The sequence below is a fragment of the Neophocaena asiaeorientalis genome, unplaced genomic scaffold (assembly GCF_003031525.2).
Source record: "Neophocaena asiaeorientalis asiaeorientalis breed wild unplaced genomic scaffold, Neophocaena_asiaeorientalis_V1.1 scaffold45, whole genome shotgun sequence".
Classification (NCBI taxonomy): Eukaryota; Metazoa; Chordata; class Mammalia; order Artiodactyla; family Phocoenidae; genus Neophocaena; species Neophocaena asiaeorientalis.
The window spans coordinates 7605150-7631719 of NW_020174642.1; the positions used below are offsets into that span (position 1 = coordinate 7605150).

A 26570-nucleotide genomic window follows, 5' to 3' on the forward strand; every position below is an offset into this window, starting at 1 on the left:
TATTGCTAATAAAACATTAGTGGCAATAATGATAAAACACTAAAAAATAAGCAACTTCAAAAAAGTTTGGGAAAAAAGGAGAAACGGCACAAAGAACAGAAAGGATAGACAAAACAAGTAGCATTATGTAGAGCTTTAAGCCTGACTACACTAATAATTATATTAAATGTAAATGGTCTACATAGTCCAATTAAAGGACAGGTTGTCAGACTAGATTGCTGCCTGCAAGAAATCTGTTTTAATATAAAGACATACTGGTTAGAAGAATTGAAAAGATACAACATGATAACACTAATTTTAAAAAGTTGGATTATTTACTTTAGTATGAAACAAAGTTAATAGTCTTCAAAACAAGAAATACTCCTGAGGATAAAAAAGGACATTTCATAATGATGAAAGAATTAATTCAGGGCTTCCCTGGGGGCACAGTAGTTGGGAATCCACCTGCCAATGCAGGGGACATGGGTTCGAGCCCTGGTCCGCGAAGATCCCACATACCGCAGAGCAGCTAGCCCGCGGGCCACAACTACTGAGCCTGTGCTCTAGAGCCCACGAGCCACAACTACTGAAGCCCACGTGCCACAACTACTGAAGCCCGTGTGCCACAACTACTGAAGCCCGCGCACCTAGAGCCCATGCTCCGCAACAAGAGAAGCCACCGCAATGAGAAGCCTGCGCACCACAACTAGAGGAAGCCCACGAACAGCGAGGACCCAATGCAGCCAAAAATAAATAAAATTGTAAAACAAAGAATTCACCAGGAGCACAATCTGAAATATGTAGGTATATAATACCAGAATTTTAAAATACATACAGAGAAAATTGAGAGAACTGAAGGAAAAAATAAGACAAATCCACAGGATAGTTGGATATTTCAGCACTCCTTAAAACAGCTACAAAATGGAAAAAAGACAAATGGTTTTCAGCTACTAGTGAATAGATAAATGATGGTATATCCATACAATGCTGCACTATCAATAAACAGGAAAAAAACAACTGATACCTGCAACAGGAATGAATCTCAAAAGAACCATGTTAAGTTAAAGAAGCCAGACACAAAAGACTACATATTGTATGATTTCATTTATACAAAATTCCTTAAAAAGGAAAAGTCAAAGTGACAAAATAAAACAGTCATTACAAGGGGCCAGGAGAAGGGAGAGGACTAATTCCAAACAGGCCCAAGAGAACTTTTGGGGGCAATGGAAATGTTCTGTATCTTGATTGTGGTGGTGGTTTACATGACTGTTTAACATTTCTCAACTCATATGAATTGTACACTTAAAAGTGGTGAATTTTGTTGTATATAAAGTACACTTCAATCAAACTAATAAAAAAAATTTGAAAGAGTAAACATATAGTGATTTACATTAATCTTTAACCTTAAGGTGATTTAGTTTCAGTAAATTAATCCTCATCCAAACAAAATAGAAGCATCTTTTTTCTTCATTTAATAATATTAGGGCTTCCCTGGTGGCGCAGTGGTTGAGAGTCCGCCTGCTGATGCAGGGGACACGGGTTCGTGCCCGAGTCCGGGAAGATCCCACATGCCGCAGAGCAGCTAGGCCCGTGAGTCATGGTCGCTGAGCCTGCGTGTCCAGAGCCTGTGCTCCGCAACAGGAGAGGCCACAACAGTGAGAGGCCCACGTACCGCAAAAAATTTTCAAAAATAAAAATAAATAAAAAATTAATTGCATTTAATAATATTAGGGAAAAACATTACACTGCCATGAACAAATACAAAAGCAAACAAAACAAAAAACTCTGTACTTGGCTAGGACAGGCAAAGTACAAGATGGGACTGGAACATCTTTTGCCAGAAAGTAATGAAGTGCTCAAGGAATGATGGGGACTTGGGAAAATACACAAAACTCAGCTTGAATGGACTCTCCCAGCCAAATCCAAGGATAATATGAGCAACTAAACAATGATAGTACTGGATTGTAACCCACTATATAACAACCGGGAAGTCCATACTAAAACTTAATAAATGAAATAAATAAATAAATGGGAGAGTAGTAGATGGCCAGCTAATGATAAAATGCAGATGCAATGATAACAGAGTTAGAAAACTGTTTTGCAACGTTCAGAGTAACAACTGATTCAGGCAAATATTATCAATGGATCCTAAAAGTTTGAAATAGCACAGGTTATTTAAACCACAAGCTACTTAATAGTTACAAAGAGAAAAAAAAAATTCATAGTGGAAAACCTTGGCGGATACCAAGTGTTCAAAGTCAGCATCACCAATAAGTGCACAAAACACAATCGTAAGCATCCTTACATGATACTCCGAAGGCTACAACACCATTTATGTTGTCTTCTTTCCAAAATGCATAACCTGAACTTAATCAATGACAACTGAATTTAATGTGCAGTCCCAAATTAAAATCTACACCAAGGGAGGAAAAAAAGCTATAACAGGCATTATTAGAACAATAATATTTGATTACAGACTACAGATTTGATAACAGTATTATATAATTGTTAAATGTCCTAATTTTGATAACAGTTTATGATTACATAAGAAAATATCTTTGTTCTTAGAAAATACATACTGAAGTATTTAGGGGTAAATGGACATGAGGGCCAGAACTTAAGTGTCAAATGGTTCAAAACAATAATATGTATCTAGCGATACAATAATAAAACAAAATATTAAGGACTGGTGAATCTGAAAGTACAGAAGTTCTTTGTATTATTACTTACATTTTTCAAATTAAAAATTAAACAAAACAAAACAAAAGACTTAGAACTTACTTGTTGCCACATAACCTAGCTGTGGAACCAAATGCTCATCTGCAGAATTCTCTCGGCCTGGTACTAATCTCTGATACTTAGTTGGATGAGGATTTCCATCTACATCTACCAAGAATGGTGGAGGCATAAGATGAGGAGCCTGCTGAGTTTGCTCATCTAAGACATAATTATTAGAATCCCTAATCAGTGGCCGATAGTCAGTATGGAAGAACATCTGATCGGGAATCTAGAAAAGGCAAGTTTACAAATTGATATTTTGAGGTTTACACATGTTAAAGAAAATAAATTATTAACCAGTTAACTTTATTTGAAAAGACAAAAAAATTAAATCAATACATCTAACCTATTTTCAAAACATCCTTTATAACTATTTTACATGCTGTAAGAAAGTATATGAAATGACCTTTTCATATGGCTTGCTGCATCCAAAACCAAATATCAGAAGGTGACCGTGAGAATCTGTACAGGCAAAATGCTGTCCATCCTGTGAAAACTTACAGTCAAATACAGCTCCATGTCCTTGTCCTTCAATCTAGGAAACACAGAGGGAAAAATGTATGACCATTTCTTTGTAAGAGCTTTTGCTATATCAACTTCTGAAAAACCAAATTTTTAAACAAAGTTTTCGTTAAGCACATGTTAATATTTTCAGAAAATAAAATTCATTTTAGATAACACTAGCCTAGAAAAAAATCTCAAAAGATCTTCTAAGAATTAGTTCTCAAATTGATCAAATGAAGGATCATAAACCAATCCAAAATGAAGGCTTTCTTTACTTCTTACATGTGAATGACAATTTCACAAACTTTTCTTTCAATATATAACAAAAATCTTTTGACTAATAACCTACAAGGGAGGGGCTTCCCTGGTGGAGCAGTGGTTGAGAGTCCGCCTGCCTATGCAGGGGACACAGGTTCGTGCCCCGGTCCGGGAAGATCCCACATGCCGCGGAGCGGCTGGGCCCGTGAGCCATGACCGCTGAGCCTGCGCGTCTGGAGCCTGTGCTCCGCAACGGGACAGGCCACAACAGTGAGAGGCCCGCGTACCGCAAAAAAAAAAAAAAAAAAAAAAAAAAAAACCTACAAGGGAAATGATTAAAGATTAATAAAGTTTGGAATTCATGAACTAAAATCAATACTTTTACGGAGTTTAAGCTTTCCACTTAGATGACTAAGTGGAAATGCAAAATTTGTAATGCTGCAAAGTCTCAAGGGTGCATATGTAAATGCCTGCACCTGCAACTACCTTATTTCAAACTGCCACAAATTTCAGAAAGGATACTCTAAGTGCATCATGAATGTTGCCTTAAATAGATAACTTTTAAACTGTTTTCTGTTTCATTCTTGTTTTTTTTAACTGTAAATTATAGTAGTTTAGTATTATCAATTTATAGTTAAATGAGTTGTTTCATTAACTCAATAGTGTAGAGCTATGCTTATCTATTGTCTCAGCCTATAACTTTCCAATAATTAAACTTTAGGACAAGTTAAACCAGCGTTGGAAAAAGGATTCATCCACCCAACTAACTGCCAAAACAAACTCATATACATACCTAAATACCTGCTCGAAAAGCAATAATTCACTACTGCTATACCACACATGACTGAGTGCCAATTAACAAAATGGGGTGGGGGGGAGGAATTAAGGTATTGGGATATTTAGGGACTTGCTGAATAAGATAATCCATGTATACAAATTTGCATTCTCTCGTAACATAAAAAGGAAAAAAACGTGTAAATATTTTTCCTCCTATTACACAGATTCACCCCCAGGGTCCTTTGAAGAGCCACCTCCACCACAGCCCAACCTACACCCTGGCACCACTTCACACCTCTGGCCTGAGACCTTCAGTCCAAGTAAAGCAGAGGAGGGTGGGGAGGGGAGAGCCCTTGGCTGGTAAAGCAAAGATGGTGGCAGTTACTCTCCTATCATACATGTGGAACTTACTGCACCAAAAGCTTTGCTCAGGGTACCTGCTGAGAAGGAAGTTTTCCCAAGTGGGCAAACCTACCTAGGCAGAGCAAGACAGACTCCAGTTTTTACCTGCAGTCTGAAGAGTCCTACACAATGATTCCTGACAAAATCCAACCTTCAACTGTGCCTGGAGAACACTTCAGTGTCACATTATGTTAACTATTTACTTAATGAAATACTGTTTTTGTTAGTAGTTTACAACCCTACGTAATTTGTCTAGCATTAAAGAATTAGGAGACTCTCAGCTGAGCAGTAAAGGTAACAAGAATCCAGTATACAAGGCCAATTTTTGGTGTCTGACTGGAAATAAGATCATCGTTGCCCATTTGAGACTTTTTTCAGATTACTCTTTGGCTTAGAGGTTATTTTAGCTTATATTCTGTTTAAAGCCTGAATTAATGTAGTTTTCTGTTTTAATAGATTAAATTTAGTATGTAATGTTCCTATTGAGTTTTAAAGGCTAATTAAAAGATGGATGTACCTATGAATTTTAAGGCCACAGAAAAACTGAAGAAGGCTTAGTTCTTTTTCCAGTAATTTGAACAGAGATGCAAGTTTCAGAGATGCCCAATGATGTACTTGGGTCAGGCTATTTGAGTTGTTTCAGTGCACTTAATGTTAATAAATAAAAAGCTGTATTTTAAACTGTTTGTTGAAGAAACTGTCCAGTGTAAGCACATTGAAATTAAAATCTTAAGGTCAAAAAAACCCCACAAAAACATGGAACACATGAACTAAGATGATCTTCAATCAAATATCTAAGAATCATTCACCTATAGGATGCTACTATATTGCCTCAAAAATTAATTATAGTTTGAATTGGATCTCAATATAAACTGAAGAGTAATTTTATAAAACCTATCGTATATATATATGAGATATATATATATATATATAAATCAAAAGTCTTAACAATGTACAAGCCCTTTTACACAGTTCCCTCAGAATTTATCCCAAGGAAATAATTAGGGATCTACCTAACAGCCAAGTATAAAAACATTCAAAGTACTGTTACTGTGCATAGTTTAGAAACCACTTAAATACTCAACAACAGTAAATTAAACATATAGGTAACATACTGCTAAAATAGGCTGAATTTACCGTCAAAAATACATTTGCAAATTCTTAAAGAATATTTAAGGGTTTGAAAAACATTCTTTACATAAAATGAGAAAGGATTACAAAACTATGTGCAACAATGCCAACTACTAAATATGTAAAGAACGATGCCATTAGAAAGCCTTCGATGGATACTGATATTTGTGAAAGTTTCATGAGGAACCAGACATTTACATAGTCTCTGAAAAAATCAGTTTAAAATTCACAAAGAAAAAAACAACTATTTTAAAAATCAGTGGGGAAACTTGGCAGATGCCACCTTAACCAAATATTAATAATTACCACCATATAACAGTGGAACATGTAAATATCATGTGCCGTCTAATATAATGCATGGACGGCACACTACCATTTATGTTTTATTACATCAAAAAAATGTGAAACAGTATTGTATCATGAAGAAATATCAGACAAAACAGAGATATCCTGTAACATTATTTGCCTGTAAAAGGGCAAGATATAGGAAAAAAAAAAGGCAGAATTATTGATCTTACAAAACTAGGGATACATAACTACTTAATACAATGCATGATCCTGAATCAGATCCTGGTCCAAAGGGTAAAATATAACTATAAAGGCATTATTAGGACAACTGACAAAATTTGAATGTAAACCTGGATTAGATAACGCTACTTTATCAATGTTAAATTTGCCTATTTTGGTAACTGTATTGTAGTTATGTATAAGAAATTCTAAAAACATGCAATAAGATCGTAATCTGGTTTTCAAATATTCATGTGCAAAAAGCAGAAACACTGAAAAACAAACAATGATGTTCGATTCCCTAGATGACTCCGAGTATTATTTTTTATTATCAAATTTTTTTTTTTGGCTGCACCACGTGCCATGTGGGATCTTAAGTTCCCCTGCGTTGGAAGTGCTGTGTCTTAACCACTGGATGGCCAGGAAGTCCTTATTATCCAATGTTTTAATAAATTTAAATAGTGAAAAAGTTGTGTGAATTACCATAATTTTGCCAATTTAAACACAGACAGGGACAAATTCACACACACAAAGCTAAATAAATAAATTTTGAAAATCTTTCCCTCATGTGAATTAGTTATACAGATTAATTTCACATTTGTATGTATGTATGTATATATGGCTATCAGATATTTATCAGACTGATTTCTAGAAATATAAACTGCCAAAATGTGCAGGTCGGTTTCTGGCTACACTTCATTATCCAAATACTTGAAACAAATGCAAACATGCATGAAGATACCTCTCACTCCACTTACCATATTAAAATAATGTTTCATCTTGGTGCCTTTTGTAATATCCCATATAAATATGCTGCCATCATGTCCTGCAGATAACATAATTCTGGAATCAAAGGGATGTGTCTCCAAAACAAATACTTCATCAGCATGTCCCTTTATTCAACAAAGTCATACAGTTAAGGAGGGTTTGCAAGTTACAAGTTTAAAATTAAAAGCCCATATTGTCACAGTGTATAAGAGTTTTTAAATATGTATTAATGACAGTAATTTATACATTAGTATATATACAAATTTCTATTCATTTGATAATATAAATGAAACATGTTTATTAAAAATAAAATTATAGTTCAAAAATTTTTTATTTGTTATATGTTATAAAAACTACCTACCAATAAGTTATGAAGCAGTTGTCCAGTATAAGAATTCCACACTTTGAGGACATGATCATTCACAGCTGTGACAACAATGCTATCATTCTGATTCCAAGCTATCATTGTTACTTTGGGTTTCATAAACCTTTCCTCTTCTAAAGATAAATCTCTAAGAAAAAAAAAATGAAATGTGCAATGCTGTATGTGTAGGAGGCTGTACAATGTACACAATCCCTCATCAATACAAAAATAACTGAAGTAATCCAGCTCATGTCCATACCTTACCAACTCGATAGAGAGTTCATCACATCTGACCCGCAAAAGATTATCTATAAACAGATAAGGGCAAAATCCTGAGGGGTAAGGGATGATTTACAAACAGTTCGGAGACTGAATACAGGCAGATTTCAGATTTCAGAATACCGCCGCTGCTCATAAAAGCAAAGCTTTCTCTCTACCTCTTTTCTAATTATTCCCTTCTCCTGACCCCAAGCCAGCCCTATTAAGTAATACTTTCAACTGCTTCACTCTCTATAGATGAGTTTTTTTTTCAAAAAACTTCAGGAAGACAGAAAGAAGGTAATTCATCTTCATGACCCCAATGTCTAGTAAAGTGCCTGACACAGACTCTCAATTTGCTGAACTGTAAATGAGCTGCATTCATCTCTTTCTACTTCCCTATAAACTGTTCCTACAGGTCCTTTCCAAGAACGGTCTTGGATACACGTCTGCAGTGTTTTGCTGCCTTTATGAAAGCAATATGCAAAGCTTCTGTATAAAATACAGCAGTCAGTAGTATGGGGTTGGGGGGACTGGGGGGACCTAGCTGCTTCTGAAATCATAGAGCACATTCTAAGAAATGATTAAGCATATAATAAACATGTATTTTAAAGAAAACGGCTACAAGAATATAGAATGAGTGCTATGTAACACCTATCTATGTAAGCACCATGGAACACAAATGAGAGAATAAATCTAACTAGATTGGTCAGAGGAAGTGTAACATAAAAGACAAAAGGGGACTTCCCTGGTGGCGTAGTGGTTAAGAATCTACCTTCCAATGAAGGGGACACGGGTTTGAGCCCTCGTCGGGGAACCAGGATCCCACATGCCACAGGGCAACTGGGCCATGTGCCACAACTACGGAGCCCATGCGCCACCACTAGAGAGAAGCCTGCACGCCGCAATGAAGATCCCACATGCCACAACTAAGACCCAACGCAGCCAAATAAATAAAATAAATAAATAACAAAATGGAATACAGGCTAAGACCCTCCACACTTCATTTGAATTTACTAACAGACAAGTTGCATTTCATCAAGTTGATTAGCCAAGATTAGAACATTAAAACAAATATATCCATCAATTTTTACACACAGAAAACACTGCCTTTCAAGATTTGAAATAAGTAAAACTTCAAATGAGAAAAGAATATTTCCACCATGAGGGAAAATACAAGAAAAGTTCTCTCCATGAAGAGAGGGTGACAACAAGAAAAATAAATAGTTCTCAGTCTCATTTAAAAATTTTTATTCAAGTTTTTACAATGGTATTCTTATTTTGCCTAATAAAATAATTATTCATGGGTGAATACCATTTCAAATGTTCTTCACTGTCATTCTTTCATTATTATTCACTTTCACACTAAGATGCTTCTAAATATCCAGACGTAACATTTTTAAATAACTGTAAAGATTTGTTTGTGAACAAGGATTATCAGATTTCTAGTATGTATTCTTTCCATTCTCTACCACAGATCATTCCACAAAAATATTAATATCAAATTTATTTTGAAATCCAATACAACTGTTTGAGCCACAGCAGAGAATGGGTTAATTTCTCCTACTATTACTAAAAATAAAGCAGACATGAAGATCTAAAATGTGTAACATTTCTCAGAAAAACTCCTAAGAACATCGATATGCCTACTCTAGACCAAGCAGTGCTGGAAATTTTCATATGATTTAAAATTGCCAACAATACTTAAAGGCAGGTAGTCTCACTTCCCAGATGATGAAACAGATTAATAAATATTAAATGATGTTGTCAAAATTATACAGCTATAAACAGTGTAAATGGTATTTGAGCAAAGGTCTGACTCCAAAACACATATTCTTTCCACCACCTGTACTGCCTCCCAAAATATACAAACCAAAAAAGCAATGTATTTGAAATTTGTAATATTTATCTTGCAAAGTACTAAACTTATCTCAAAGATGCTAAAGATACGTTTTTGAGACTTTGGAGGTTGAGGGAGGGGGACAGTTAGACAAACTTGCCTTCAATGCCATTTTACAAACCAAAATTTCAGCCTACAAAAAGAAAAATTTTCACTCCCACTGGAGCCCAATTTTTTTAAACCTAAAGTGTGTTTGTTTGCTTTTTTCGCCAGACGTAGCTGTAAGTGACTTCTTAAAAATTCCAAAAATCCTACCTTCAAAAAGTAAATTTTCTGAAAATTTTCACATTTGATATACTTGAGTTATTTTTATGTATTTTTTGAAATAGTAGGCGGGGATTTCCCTGGTGGCACAGTGGTTAAGAATCCGCCTGCCAACACAGGGGACACGAGTTTGAGCCCTGGTCCAGGAAGATCCCACATGCCGCAGAGCAACTAAGCCCATGTACCACAACTACTGAGCCTGTGCTCTAGAGCCTGCGAGCCACAACTACTGAAGCCCATGCGCCTAGAGCCCGTGCTCCATAACAAGAGAAGCCACTGCAATGAGAAGCCCGCGCACCGCAACAGAGTAGCCCCCGCTAGCCGCAACTAGAGAAAGCCCGCGCGCAGCAACGAAGACCCAACACAGCCAAAAATTAATTAATTAATTCTTAAAAAAAAAAAAGAATATACGAGGTTTAAGTATTTATCTGTCAGATGTGCAGGAGGGAGCCATTCACTTAGATCGTAGCTCTTCTAATAGGAGGTGGCTCCAGTCCCCTGAACAAAGCAATCAACCAACGAGAGAGAGAGAGAGAGAGAGAGAGAGAGAGAGAGAGAGACCAAGTACTTAGGATGCACCTACTTAGAAACAAACCATCTCAACTTACCCTGAGATTCTTGTAGCCATATCCAGTAAGATGCTTCTCCATTCTAACTGCTCAAATCTCCAAATCCGTGCTGTTCCATCTCTGCTACCACTTAAAAACCTTAAAAGAAAAGAAGATCTTCTACTCATATACATGTTACCAAGGGCTACAGTTAATATTTCAAGTGAAAAAATTTTTATTGTAGCTATCTTGACTGCAGGTAAATCTATAGGTGTTTATTCCAAAAGACACGGAATTTAGAGCGTATCTAAACAGAGAAAATCTGGTTTGCTATGATTTGCCTAGCCCTATTAAGTAAAGCACATTTCAAACTCAATCACTAGCTTCTCGAATAGATTGAGTTTTGAAAAGACAATGTACAATAAGAATTTGGAGGGGGGGTGGGGGGGGAGAAGGACAATTAAAGATGTATGGAAGATGGGCTTCCCTGGTGGCGCAGTGGTTGAGAGTCCACCTGCTGATGCAGGGGACACGGGTTCGTGCCCCAGTCCGGGAAGATCCCACATGCTGTGGAGCGGCTAGGTCTGTGAGCCATGGCCGCTGAGCCTGTGCATCCGGAGCCTGTGCTCCGCAACGGGAGAGACCACAACAGCGAGAGGCCCGTGTACCACACACACACAAAAAAAATGTATGGAAGAAACAGTAAGACCAAAAGCACCATTATAAGCATTTTAACTCTAAACTCAAATTAATTCATGCTAGCCATGTGTAAGAATACATCAACCATTTAATAAAGCTAAGTGTTAAAAAATCACAGTTTAGGAAAGGTACCTGAAAAGACACTGGGGACCATAAACGATATAATTTAAGTGATAATTCTGTTGCACTATATCACAGTGATTGATTAGAAAAGATTTTCTTTTAACTACTCAAATATAACAAATTTCTTTATCCTTACACCTAATTTTCCTATAAATCAAACATTTAGCCAGCAGTGAGATAAAGAAAAACTACTTTTGGTCATAGGAGGCTGTAGAAACTACAATTCTAAAACTTACATTTAATTGTTTCCTCCCTGCCCCAGACACTTTTCCTTCAATTATTACATTTACTAACAAGTACCTGCAATATGATATATACCTACAAAGTGATATATTAGTTATACTAATAGGAAGCATAGTATATTTACCTAAAAACACACTCACAAATACAAACACGGTGGGGGGTGGGGGTGGGGTGGGATGAATTGGGAGACTGGGATTGACATGTATACACTGATGTGTATAAAATGGATGGCTAATAAGAACGTGCTGTATAAAAAAAAAATTAAATTAAAAAAATTTAAAAAACAAACACACACTTACTTACCGATCACCATTGTTACAAAATTGGATACTATCAACTTTATCCTAAAGAGGGGGAAAAAAACAAACACAAAAGTAATCATCTACATAGTCTGTACACAAAGAAAACCCACTCAGTTTTAGAGCCAGAAGCATATTTGGTTTAAAGCTAGAGATATGCACTTACGCTGCTTAACCCTGCCATTCAAACATATATTGTACGTTTAAGTGCAAAGAATCTAACTACGAACCTAATAAGACTAAGATACAGCTCTTGTCTCAAAGACAGACACATGTAGTAAAAAGAAGCCTACTTCTAAAATTAAAGCAGTATTTGCAATTAATTACATCTGTATAAAAATTGATATGTGTAGAAAGTGATCAAAATAAAAGGTTTAAATAGCTGAAAACAAGGCATATTCACTTCGATGATTATGTGCAAATAATAATAATAATAATTTCTTTTAAAGTGATTTTTTTAATCAAATAACTTCACAGAACTTCCTATAGGAGAAAAGATGACCTGACCGGTAACCAGCACTCCAGAATACTGAGAGTTACCTATCTTAGTACACACTGATAAAACAGCATTCTAATTTCATGAGCTTGGTTTAGATAAATAGACCCAATCAATTCAAACCTAATCACCCAGATTAATTATCATAATCAAGAGTTTGGACTTAAAGCTGAAATAACCACTGCAAAGTATTTGGCACCATAAGGTGCTGAGTTTGTCAATATCATGCTTCACCTTTAAATCCAATTCCCCCTGAATTTAAGTTAAAATTAAAATCAGTAACAATTTCCCTTAGCAATATGAGGCTATGTACCAACAGGAATATAAACAATCTACAGAATTTTAAAACATGAATACTTACAGTGTGACTTTCAAGTTCTGCGATTTTTTCAGGTGCTTCAAAACCCAAAAAATACATTCTGATTACATGATCAGTACTACCTGTGGCTAAAAACATACCACCTGAAATAAAAATTTTAAGGTTTAAAAAATCCAGTTTGTAACAAATATCTTAACCAAATTTCTATATTAAATTAAGCAAGCTCTCTATGCCAAAACTAAATTTATCTCAACAAATCTGTTTTCTAACTCATTAAATAAAGAACTTTTAAATTAATGCAGTGTAATGCTGTGACTTTTAGGAAGAAATATATATTTGGTCTTCATCCCTTTTTCTGGCAGAACTCCTAAAACCCTTAGAATTTCCTAAGTGAAGTGATACTGGTGTCTTGATTTTCATCAAACCCATTTCAAACACACCAGAGTTTATGTTAATGAGGTGACTTTTGGAAAGCATCTATGGATGGGAGCTAACTGCTAGGGGAACCAACCATGTGATAAGAGAGCTGGGAGAGAGCTGAATCAACAGTGATGATCAATGATTTAACCAACTGTGCCTATGTAATGAAGCCTCCATAAAAAACTCAAAAGGGCAAGGTTCAGGGCTTCTCTGGTGGCGCAGTGGTTGAGAGTCCGCCTGCCGATGCAGGGGACACGGCTTCGTGCCCCGGTCTGGGAAGATCCCACATGCCGCGGAGCGGATGGGACCATGAGCCATGGCCGCTGAGCCTGCGCGTCCGGAGCCTGTGCTCTGCAACGGGAGAGGCCACAACAGTGAGAGGCCCGCGTATCGCAAAAAAAAAAAGGGCAAGGTTCAGAGAGATTCCAGGTTGGACAGGTGGAGATCAGAGAAGAATGGCACACCCAGAGAGTGCCCCTTCCCACATACTTTATCCTATGCATCTCTTCCATCTGGCTATTCCTGAATTATATCCTTTTATAATAAACCGAAAATCTAGTGAGTAAAATGTTTGAGTTTTGTCAGCTGCTCTAGCAAATTAATCAAAACCAAGGAGGAAGTTGTGGGAATCTCTGCTCTATATAGCCCATCGGTCAGAAGCACAGGTGACAACCTGGTCTGAGGCTGGGGGTAGGTGGGGCATCTTGTAGGACTGAGACCTTAACCTGTGGGATCTCACACTATTCTCTAGGTAGGTAGTGTCAGAATTGAGTTGAATTACAGGACACCTAACTAGTGTCGGAGAATTGTTTGGTGGTGCTGGGGTGGGGGGGGAGGGCAGGAAGCACACATCAAATGAGGCTTAATTTTTAAAAGTTAATTCAGACTGGAAATGTTCACTATCTCCTTCTGTTGTATTAGTCGTGACAATGACTTTAAGATGCTGCGGCTCTGAAAATGCATGAAAAGGGGCTCTGCTTTCCGAATAGCTTTACACACCTAAACCTAGCTTTGGAATATAAAGTTCACTTGTTCAAATTTTCAGACTTCATGAAGAACCTAGGGGTAAGACAGGAATAAAGACGCAGACCTACTGGAGAACGGACTTGAGGATATGGGGAGGGGGAAGGGTGAGTTTTGACAGGGCGAGAGAGAGTCATGGACATATACACACTAACAAACGTAGTAAGGTAGATAGCTGGGGGGAAGCAGCCGCAAGGCACAGGGATATTAGCTCAGTGCATTGTGACAGCCTGGAAGGGTGGGATGGGGAGAGTGGGAGGGAGGGAGACGCAAGAGGGAAGACATATGGGATCATATGTATATGTATAGCTGATTCACTTTGTTATAAAGCAGAAACTAACACACCATTGTAAAGCAATTATACCCCAATAAAGATGTTTAAAAAAAAAAAAAAAAAAATTTTCAGACTTCTATGGGGAAAGATCTTTGACCTCTCCCAAAATGAAAGGTTTCACACAAGTCCACTGTACAAGAAAATGGAGAATAATTTCACAAGGTGTGTGGAAAACAAATTTAAACTACCAAAAACATGCAGTTCAGTTAAAAGAACCACATTCTTGGTTTATCATACACACAGGGCACATGGCACAAGAACTGCTCATATGGACACTTTAAGCCTCCTTTCTGCCAGCTCGCTCTCATAATGTGGTCATTCAAAATGCTAAAATAAAACTAAGAAAAAAACACTAAAGTTGTCTTACCAACACTAAAAGAAGAACAAAGCATTTGAACGCCTGGTCTAGGCTTTTCAGTGAACTTCAGGGGACGTGGACTTGAAAAGAAGATGTTTTAAAATACATTAGTTTAGCACATTAACATGGTTTAAAATATTGGTTTTAATCTAGCATACTTAAATGTTATAATCTTATTTCTAGTACCTCACAGTATACCAAATATTTCCACATATGCTGTTATAGCTGGATGGATTTCAGAGAACTGTCCAATCCCCAAACTTATACAGAACATAGTATACAGAAAGAGCAAGCCTACTAACCCCCGTTCTGTAACTTAGGTGACTAAAGCTCAGACAGTGTGAGAGAATCCATTATTGAGGCCGCAGAGTAGAATGTAGAACCACCGGGTGATAGCATGGTCCAACAGAAAGGGCATGCAAGCCACACGTGTAACTTTAAATTTTTAGTAGCCACATTATAAGTATAAAGATAAAACTAGGGTTTTTTAGTAGCCACATTATAAGTAAAAAGATAAAATTAGTTTTACTTCATTTACACCAATATATGCAAAATATCACATCAATGTTAATAAAATTTTATTGAGAACTTTAGGTTCTTTCATATTAAATCTTTTAAATCTTCCAGATCACACTAGACACTAATAATACATCTCAATTTGAACAGTTTTCATCAAAAATACTTGATCTGTACTCAGATTTCATAAAACTTATAGATGAAAAACTAAATTCACATATTCAAGTTGTTTGAAATACATTTAAAAGTTTTGTAATAACTGAATCGTATCAGTTAAATTTAAATTAATAATTCAATTCCTCAATTGCACTAGCCACACCCGAAGTGCTCAATAGAGACATGTGGCTAGCGGGTAACACACTAGGCAGTGCAGGGCTATGATCCAGGTCTGATTCTTAAATGATCCTTCCTAAATTTCTGCCTATGTAATTATACTTTTCTAATATTTTTCAAAATGTTCACATATATACTATCACTTTTTCTTTTTCAAAAAAATGTGCCCACTAAGACAGCATGGCTATGCTCCTTTTACATATCCAACTATCTAAATCGTACAGTGTAAACAGTAGTCAATATGGCACATATGCTGTATATAACAAAAATTAAATTCAAAAGTAAAAAGGGAACCACAATACACAATTTCTCTTTATAATCAGATTTCATTTCACTAGACTAAACTGTAACAACATTAAAAAAGAAAACTTATTACACAATTAAAGTCACTTACCTGAATTTCAGGGATTCTAAATCCCACTGCCAAAAACAAACTGTCCCATCAGCACCAGTAGAGACCATGTATCTTTGAGAGCCTTTGGCCATTGGGCTAAACTAAAAAGGAATAACATTTACAATTCAGCTTCCTGAGCTGCTACTGAAGTTAAACAGTTTTTCAAAGTTAACTTCAACTAACACTTTAAGTAAAACACAAGAAATCCAAAACATAGGTAATATTATTGCAGCGAAAACTCATAATCTGTAAAAAATGAAGTCTATCTCTAATTTGTAAATGTAATGTGATCTCAATAAATGATTATTTTCAAAACTAACAAGAACAGCCAGAAAAACTTTTACAAAGAGAAAGTGAAGATCTAGTCCTATCAATGTGAACCCGACCACAAAGCCAATTAATTAAAACTATGGGGCAGAGTAGGTACACAATGACAGAATGACCAATGGAAAAATGTGAAGTCCAAACTGGACCCTAATACACAAGACTTAAGACAAAGGAGCCACCTCAATCAGTTGAGGAAACAATGGATCGTAAATGCATAAATGGTAAAGGAACAACTGTGCAACAATCTGGGAAAAAATGGATCCATTCTTCAGACTGTAAAGCAGGATAAATTCCAAGTGATCAACATTTTAAATATTTAAATAACAAAACCATAAAAGTATTATAAGAAAACACAAAAATTATATCGTAACTTCATAACAGGGCTAACATTTGTGCTACACAAACAAGCTAGAGAAAGCAAGATCAATTTGGTCCAGAGACATCCTGGACCAAAGGCAGCTTTTAAGGCAGCTTAAAAGACAGAAAAATATAAGGAAAACAAGAAAAACGTACTAGGCAAAGGAATAAGATGAACAAAAATACAAAAGTGAGAGGGAATGTGATATGTGATAGTTAACAGAAAGATCCATAAGACTAAGTGTTCATTTTGGTATGGAAATGGGTTAAATGGATAGAAAATCCGGACCCAATAACACCAAGTTAAGAGGTTAACTGTAGTTCTCAAGTAAAACACTGAAGGCAACCCAAAGATCTGTCTGACAGCAGTATATAATATTGATTGAAAAGGAACAGATTAGATAAAGAACCAAGAATCAATCCAATTGATCCAAGAACCTTAACTGGATGGCAGTACCCCCTACCTTCATGAAAGAAGCAACACAACTTGCTGACTCATGAGACATTCAAGATAAAGGAGCTTAAGCAAAAGGAAGACCAGTATTGCCATTAAGAGAAAAGGAAGTGTTGGGAAGAAATGCGTTGGTTTTGTTTTTCCCTATGAGTTACATACTTACTTATCATTACAACATGCCAGAGAGATATAGTTTATTATCTCTGTTTCATGCTTTTTCCCAAGGTTATATACACTCTGTAAGAGAGATAGGATTTGAACCTATGACTTCTTCAGTGAAGCTTCTTCTAAGCTCCTTCTCTTCGAATATATGAAATGAAGGGTTTTTTAAGTGATTATTTACATCTAAGTAGATATGTTTCAGAATATGGACCAACAATGAGTTTTAGAGAATATCCCATTAAAAGTAATAACTGAAATTATATTAACAATTGGATAATTCTTGTTAATTAAAACAAGGTAAAATTTGTAACCTTGCAAACACAGAGTAAAGAATTTTAATTAAAGTTAGTTAGAACACAGGTGACAATATGACAGATACACAAGACGTTTGTTGCTCTCTATTTTGTCTCACTGATGTCTTTGTCTAGCCCTGGGTTGACACTATACTGTTTTCTCTATAACATCTTTTAAAGCATTTTTAAATATCTAGTATCGCAAAAAGTTGAGGGTTTTGGGGTTTTTTGAGAGATTGGGCGGGTGGTTGGCTATTTGTGCTTATCTTTCTCTTTCTAAATGAACTTGATAACATGCCAAGTTCCATTAAAACAAAGCAACTGGGATTTCAAATGTAAATACACTGACTTTACACCATCATTTGGAGATGTGACAGCTTTACAACACTGAATCTCCTGATTCAGGAGCATGGCAGACATTTTCACTTATTTAGACTATTCCCTCCCCACCACCCAAGGTTCTGCCATTATTTTTTAAGACCTTTCCCCGTCTCCTGGTAAGTTTACTCCTATGTGAAGCTTTTGTTGCTATTATGAATTATGTACTTTTTTCATTATATTTGCAAACTGATTATTGATGGTTTATAAGAAAGTTTTGGTTTTAGGACATGGGTCCTATATCTATCTGTTTTACTAAGCTCTCAGCAGTTCTAATAGGTTTTATAGAATTCACCAGGTAAATCCTCCTAAGTTTGCGTTTTAAGAGATTTTTTTTTTTAGTACCTAACAGGCATTTTTAACTTTTGAAGCCTTCCTTTTACTGTTTCTAAGTAACAACATTTCCTCAAATGCAGTATCGCTGACATATAGCCATGTTTTATTAACCAACCTCAAAGCTACTCATCGATGACTGTAACATGCATCCCTAAATAAAGAAAACAGTAAGAACTGCAATTTCTCAAAGTCCCTTTTGGCTTTGCGATTCTGTACTGCAATCTCACATGTCTACTTCCAAAGTCAAAACAGTTTTCCTGAAATCACACATTCTGAGTAACTGTCTAGTATATAACATGTGCCTGAGAGCATAATAACTTCTACTTTTACAACTTATTCAGTGACAAAAAAAGCAGTCTTTAATGTATGTTGATTCTCTATTTTGTTATTGAAGAATGCATTATTTAAAGATAGTAAGCTGTCCTACTAACTGTTAAAATGCAAATCTTTCCTGTGTGCTCACATGTGCATTCTAGACAGAGCTATTAGCATGGGGGAGTGGAGGAGGGGGTAAAATTCACACAACGTTAAATTTACCACTTCAACCATTTTAAAATGTATAATTAAGTGGTATTTGGTACATTCACAATACTCTGCAGCCATTATCACTATCTAGTCCCACAACTACGGTAGGATTAAACTGAAATCTGTCAAGGCATTTTCCATTGATTCTCTTGGCTTTTTCAAGTAGGTAATCAAACTGTTTGAAAAATGAGAATTTGGGGGACTTCCCTGGCAGTCCAGGGGTTAGGACTCCATGCTTTCACTGCAGGGGGCAGGGGTTAGATCCCTGGTCAGGGAATTAAGATCCCACATGCCACACGGCACGGCCAAAAAAAAGAAAATGAGAATTTTTTTCTCTTTCTTTCCAGTATCTATACATTTTTGTTTTTTCTTGCTTAGTAGTACTTGCTAATGTTGAACAGTTGCAGTGATAGTATAGTGTTTGTTCATTTCCCCCAAATGTCGCTTTGCAATCTTTCAAATCTGCATAAAATCTGCAAGAATAGTACAATGAACACTCACATACCAGTCACCAAGATTCACCAATCGTTAATATTTTGCCACACTTGCCCCTGGCTACTGGATGGACTTGAACCATCTGAATCTAAGTTGCATCATGACACTTCAACCCTAAAATCCTCAGCATGTATCTCCTAAGAACAATGATATTCTCCTACATAATACATTTATAAGACTCAAGACATTTAATATACAATTAACATTGAAATTTCCCCCAATTTCTCAGGTGTCCATTATAGGTTTTCTTTTTCTTTTTCCTCTCTTAAAGACAGGATCCAAATCACATATTTATATTTGTCACAGTTTTTACTTCCCTTATAAAATAGTTCTCCCACCTTTTGTCTTTTTGAAACTAAGCTTTTGAAGGATATAGATTGCTTTCATAAACTGTTAATCTGCACTTGCCTGACTGCTTCCTCATGTGATTCAGGTTAAACATTTCTGACAGAAATACTAACAGGTAGAGAAAGAATTTTAACTACAGATTCAATGCATTTTATAGTTACAGGTCTACTCAGATTTTATTTCTTTCTGTGCCAGTCTTAGAATATTTCACTTTTTCAAATTTTCCATATAAAACTTTTAAAATATACTTTTTAGTGTCTGAAGGTTCTATAGTGATTCCCTTTTTCAAATACGGTAATATTTATGATATTTCTATTTTGACCCTAGATTAATCTCAGTCTTACACCATTTTTGGTATTTCATTCAAAGAACTTCTGGCTTCGTTGATACTCTTTACTGTTATGCTTATTTTTTCCATCCTTAATTGTTTCCTGTTCTTTTTCTAACTTTCTGAGAAATACATCTAATCACTGAATTTCAGCCTTTTCTTTAATATATGCGTTGAGGGCTATAAACTTCCCTTTCAGCACTGCTTCAGCTGGGTATTAATTATCTGTTGTATAACAAAGTATCCCAAAACTTAGCTACTGGAAACAACAGTAAATATTCATTATTTCACAGTCTCTAAGGGTCAAGAATTCAGAACAGCTTAGCAGGGTGGTTCTGGCTCAGGGTCTCCTGAGGTTGAAGTCAAGATGTCAGCCCAGGCTTAAATGAGGATGGAGGACATGCTTCCAGAAAGGCCAACTCACACGGCTAAGGTAGGAGACTCCAATTATTCACCATGAAGACCTTTCCATAGGGCTGTCTGAGTGTCCTGTCGACATGACACAGCAGGCATCCCTCAAGACAAGTGAGTCAAGAGAATAAGACAGATGTTTCCATTCACGTCAAGAGAATAAGACAGTGACTCCCACTGTCTTATAACCTTTCACAATCAAGCAATGGAAGTCACCCTACATCACTTTCCCAGTATCCTATAGGTTACACAGGTCAACCCTATTCAACAAGGAGACTACCAATGGGTAACAGCATGAGGAGGCAAGAATCACTGGGCACCATCTTGGTGGCTGGCTATCAAACTCTATATCCCACAAGTTATAATTATAATATTTTCATTATTAATCAGTTCAAAATATTCTCAAATTTTTATTGTGATTTCATCTTTGATGCATGGGTTACATAAAAGTGTATTGCTTAATTTATAAAAGTGAGGATTATTCTATTAATTCTGGCTGCTAGTTAATTTCCAGCTTGATAGCACTACTGGAGAATATACTTAAGATTATTTTCAGTATTTTCAAATTTATTGAGAACTTAGTTTAAGGGTTGGAATGTGGACAATATTTATATAACAATCCACTTAAGACTGAAAAGAAATGATGCGAATACAATACGTAGTGTTCTAATGTATCATACAGATCAAGCTTATTATTTACATTGTTCAAATCTATATTCTTAATGGCACAGATTGTTCTTCCAACTACTGAGAGAGCCAGAGATGTGCTTATTGCCCATTAATATTATGGAGGTCTATTTTTCCCCATATGTTCTATTTTTGCTTAATGTATTTTGAGGCTGTGTTACTGAACACATACAAATTCAGAACTCTTCTTCCTGCCTAATGAAATATTTAATCATTATAAATTGTCCCTCTTTATCTCTAAAATTGGTATTTGCCTTAATGCCTTTTTATCTAATATTAGTATGTTATACCAGCCTTCTTATGGTTAATTTTTGGATAATTGTTTCCATCCTTTACTTTTTTTTTACATCCAGACTCCCTATACCCTTATATTGAAGGTGAGGTTTGTTTTTCAATTATGTCTGAAATCTTTCTCTCTTATCCGGACCATTTAATGCATTTAGAAGTAATCTATGATTACAATGCCATTTAATGATATCCTAGCATCATCTCAGTACTTTTCCTACACTTCTTTTTCTTTCCTTTCTTGCTTTTTTATTATTCCATATTTCCCCCTCTATTAAGCTTAGTAGTTATATATTCTCTTGCTAGTCTTTTAATTATTTTAGAGATTATGAAATGCAAAGATCTAACAAATACTAAAGTTACCTCCTCCCTATATACAAGCTATTATTACTGTTAGTTTAATTCTATACATAATTTAAAACCCTAAGACATTACATTTGTTGCATGAAGTCAATGTTTATTTCCATTTGCTCACACACATTTTTTTTTTAAATTCTTCATTCTTTCTTATTCCAAGCCTGGGATCACATTCCTTCTCTGCCTAATAGATACTATTTCGAATTCCCTTTAGTGATGTTCCATCACTAAGAAACTCTCCATTTGTCTGAAAATGTGTTTATTGTAGTTCAATGGTATTTTCAGTAGGTTCAGAATTCAAGACTGGCAGTCATTTCCTATTAACACTTTAAGAAGACTACTCCTTTGTCTATCAACTTCCACTGCTTCTACTGAGAAGCTAGCCATCAGTTTCATTCCTTCTTTATTTTCCCCTCTGGTTACTTAAGATTTCACTTTGTCTTCAGTTTTAAAGCTTTTACTGTAATGTTTAGTATGTCTGTATATTTATTCTGCCCAGGATCCTTAGTGTTTCTTCAATCTGTGGCTTTAGTTCTTTAGCGTATTTTGCAAAATTCTCAGCTATTATCACTACAAACATAGCTTTTGCTTCATTCTCTCCTCTTCTTCAGGAATTCCAATTACACATATGGTATATATGTATGTATACACCTGTGGAATCTTTTCAGCATTTCCTATCCATTTCTTAATCTCTTTCAGTACATTCCAAACTCTTCCCTCTGTGCTTCCATCTATTTATTTTCTTCTAACCTCATTTCCAGCTCATTAATTCTCTCTTTGATTTCTTCAGTTGCATCTAATCCGCTGTTAAAACCATCCATTGAATTATTAAATTCAGTTATATGTTTCAATTCTAGAATTTCCTTTTTCCTAACTTCTAGTTCTCTGATGAAATTTGCATATTTATTATGAATTTATTATGCATACATACTTCCAAGATATATCCTCCCCAACCCTACAAGTCTGTCAGAATTTCGGCTAAGCTTCTCAGCCACCTCCTGTGAAACTGGCATATGCCTTCAAATTCAAGTTCCTCTCCCTGGGCTTTCCTTATCTCCTGTATCTTGGTCCCATAATTTCTCATTCTATTAGTACTTCAGATACTTTTGTCACCCTCGTCCAGCTTTTCTAGTTGCCAGCTCTGCATTATGTCTTTTACTCCTGAAGAATGTTCACTTGATCCTCTTAGACAAAAGGTTCTACCTCTAACCCAGTTAATACTAACATTTTTGAGAATGTAAATTATATTAAGTGACACTGTATACTGCTACCCATGAGAAAGGTGTGTGCTAAAATACTGAAAGTGATTATTTCTAGATGGTAAGATTATGGAAGTCTTTAATTTTATTTGCTATTAACTACTGTCTAATTTTTTTGCAAACAGTATTACTTACATACCATTTTTTAATAAATAAAAAGAAAACCTTTACTAAAATTTAAAATGGTTTATACATGCCAGTAACAACAAGGCAAAGAACATGAAAAAGATTAATAACTAAAATCATGCATTTGCTTGACTTTGAACTTCAGAGTAACCACTAGCAAGCACAGATAAGCTTTCTGAAGTATAAAAACCTATCACCACCCAAGTAGAGTTTTTTGATATATTCAGTAGGTAGTAAACACATGTGGGCCCCCATTACCAAAAGAATGGGGCTTTCAGTGAAGACCAGAGCTCCACTTTCACACTGAAGAATTCCCTAATGGTTTTAAGACAGACACCCTCAAAAAGTATTATAAATGCTCTTATTTGCTGTTACGTTGCCTATAAGTTCATACCAAATAACAAAATGAAAAAAAATTTTTTAACCTCTAGAACATAGCTAGGATTTGAATTAATTTTTAACCTATGAAATCCTCTAGAGAACAATATACTCCTTGCCAAAAAATAAACAGGCAAATCAAAAATTTTGCTTACATTTTCAAAGTAAAACACAACCCCAATTAGAGTTGTCATCCTTCAAAAATAAGTCTGCAGTCTTTATTCTTCAAGAATATTCGCCACAGGAGTTGAGAAAAGTCACTTTTATCACAGAACTTCACACCAAATCTACTTATAGACCACTTAACATATACCCTAGGTAAATTCACATATGAAAATGAAACCACTCTGCTTGTCTTACTCAAACTCAAATCAGAAGCACCAACATGTCTTAAAAGGCCTTACAAATCATTATTTACTAACAAAACGTAATTCTCAAAAAAAAAAAAAAAAAAATGACTGAGTAGCGCCATTCTCAGTACTAATGGATCTAAGATGACTGCAGAGTCCACCAGACTCTGCCTGGAAGAACATACCTCAAGGTAACCAAGCCTCTCGATCAATGATCCTGAAAGTGTAGTCCCTAAAGGAGGAGCAGGGCTTCCCTGGTGGCGCAGTGGTTAAGAATCCGCCTGCCAATGCAGGGGACACGGGGTCGAGCCCTGGCCCTGGAAGATCCCACATGCCACGGAGCAACTAAGCCTGTGCACCACAACTACTGAGCCTGCGCTCTAGAGCCTGTGTGCCACAACTACTGAAACCCGTGCACCTAGAGCCCGTGCTCCGCAACAAGAGAAACCACCGCAATGAGAAGCCCACGCACCGCAACAAAGAGCAGACCCCGCTCGCCGCAACTAGAGAAAGCCTGCACACAACAACAAAGACCCAACACAGCTGAAATTAAATAAATGAATAAATAAACAATAAAATAAGATACAATGAAATAAAATTTTTAAAATAATAATAATAAATAAAGGAGAAGCAGAAGCAGCACTTGGGAACTTGTTATGAAGGCAAACTCTCAGGCCCCGCCTCCAACATTTTGAATCAAACAAAATTTCTGGCACTGGGGCCTAGCGATCTGTGTTTTTTGGGGTTTTTTTGTCTTTTTTGTTTTTATATAAATTTATTTATCTATATTTGTTTTTATTTTTGGCCGTGTTGGGTCTTCATTGCTGCATGCAGGCTTTCTCTAGTTGCAGTGAGTAGGGGGCTACTCTTCGTTGCGGTGCGCAGGCTTCTCATTGTTGTGGCTTCTCATTGTCGTGGCTTCTCTTGTTGCAGAGCACGGGCTCCAGAGCGCAGGCTCAGTAGTTGTGGTGCACGGGCTTAGTTGCTCCGCGGCATGTGGGATCTTCCCGGACCAGGGATCAAACCATGTCCCCTGCATTGGCAGGCGGATTCTTAACCACTGTGCCACCAGGAAAGCCCTGCAATCTGTGTTTTAAACAAGGCCTCCAAGTGATTCTCATGCACATTAAATAAAAGTACTGCTCTGGATCCAACAACCAACTTACAAGAAATACAAAGAAACATGTTATCTACTCCACAAGGAAGCAAATGGTACCCAAACTGTGGGAACTCTATAGATAAACCCAACTTCCTCAACAAAGAAACTGCAAGTGGTTATAAAAAAAAAATTGGACAACACTGTGCAATTGTTTTAAAATTCTTTTAATCTATAGCAATTGTAAGGTACAGGCTTTGTCTGATTCCTAATTCAAACAAACTAAACAAAATAATGCTATTTATGAAACAACTGGAAATTCGAACATCAACAAACAAGTGTGATGATAATGTTTCTAATAAAACACAGTATGTCTTTTAGGAAGACATACTGAAGTTTTTTACAGAAGAAATGATATGAAATCTAGGATTTGCTTTGGGTACAAGGTAAAATGGCTGAAGAAGAATTGGCCTGAGGTGATGGACACATAGGGGTTCATCATACTATTCTGTCTACTGTGTATGTGGTTCAAAATTAACATCCCCCATGAAGGAAAAAAATTAATATATTTCAGCAAATTTAATCCATTTACCAAAATCCACAAGTCTTAAATTGATGATTTTTCTCCTTTAACACCATGAGTGTGTAATGACACTCATTCAGTTCAACTATAAACCTTAGGGAAACAATAAGTCATCCATCAAGCCTTCATATACAGCTCTTAACTGCATTACATATTTGTTACATCACCTTTCTAAGATTCATGGAACTATGATTAATTATATTTCTCTTCATTACTAAATTTAAAATAGAGCATGTAACTACTAAGCATCTTACTACTTCTCATCTCCAAAGAAAAAGAGTTTTAAAGGAAAAGGAGATAATACACAAATGTGCACAGTAAAGCTGGCTTACCTGTAAAGATGTAATTGACCCCGTGTGTCCTTGGAGCACAGCAACTGGAGCACAAGTTCTCAAGCACCACACTCTAATTATTTTATCACAGCTCCCTGCGGCAATCATTGTATTCTCATAGTTTACTGCCATATCTGAAATTTCTGCAGAATGACCTCTTAATGTGGATAACAGGCGGCCATTGTGTGTTGACCAAATCTTCACCAAACAATCGTCTGAACCCTGAGAAAAAATACACCCAAAAATAAAATGTTAATACAGCAAGTCTTTTTTATCATTTAAAAAAATACCATTTACATGTCACTCAAAGTAAGTGTCTATAACTCCTCCTCTCTTTCCAACTGTAGAACATTCTGCAAATTATGATTCTTACAGCCAACAACACTTACAATAGTTTTTTTCTGACAGCCAAGAACACTTATAACAGTTTTTTCTTCAAATCAAATAATGAAGATACCTTGAAGTTTTCATTTCTATGGCTTAGACCTATTATAAATACTATTTTCCCCAAATTCTCTGCCATGGAATAAGTCCAACTAAAAGTTCATGGCTCACCCATTTCAATTAACAATGGTTAAACGTTCGTTTAGCTCACATCAAGCTAAATAATTTGATAAATGTTAGTTAAGACTGATCTATGTTTCACAAGTTGATTAAGTGGCAATTCCAAAAACAAAAAATAATGGGACTAGAACACTCATTTTAAAT

At 36.0% G+C, this 26570-nt stretch overlaps 1 protein-coding gene across 2 annotated transcripts in view; it reads right to left on the reverse strand.

Moving 5' to 3' along the window:
* BRWD1 (bromodomain and WD repeat domain containing 1) overlaps positions 1–26570 on the reverse strand; it is a 117030-nt gene that overhangs the window by 67703 nt on the left and 22757 nt on the right. For both annotated transcript variants that reach the window (XM_024758380.1, XM_024758379.1), the window contains exons 5-14: positions 25863–26084; positions 15996–16096; positions 14762–14832; positions 12660–12760; positions 11807–11847; positions 10499–10597; positions 7466–7616; positions 7095–7229; positions 3164–3292; positions 2761–2986 (exon numbers count right to left, since the gene is read on the reverse strand). In XM_024758380.1, the coding sequence (XP_024614148.1) occupies positions 2761–2986; positions 3164–3292; positions 7095–7229; positions 7466–7616; positions 10499–10597; positions 11807–11847; positions 12660–12760; positions 14762–14832; positions 15996–16096; positions 25863–26084 (1276 nt within the window). The remainder of the gene's footprint in view (positions 1–2760; positions 2987–3163; positions 3293–7094; positions 7230–7465; positions 7617–10498; positions 10598–11806; positions 11848–12659; positions 12761–14761; positions 14833–15995; positions 16097–25862; positions 26085–26570) is intronic.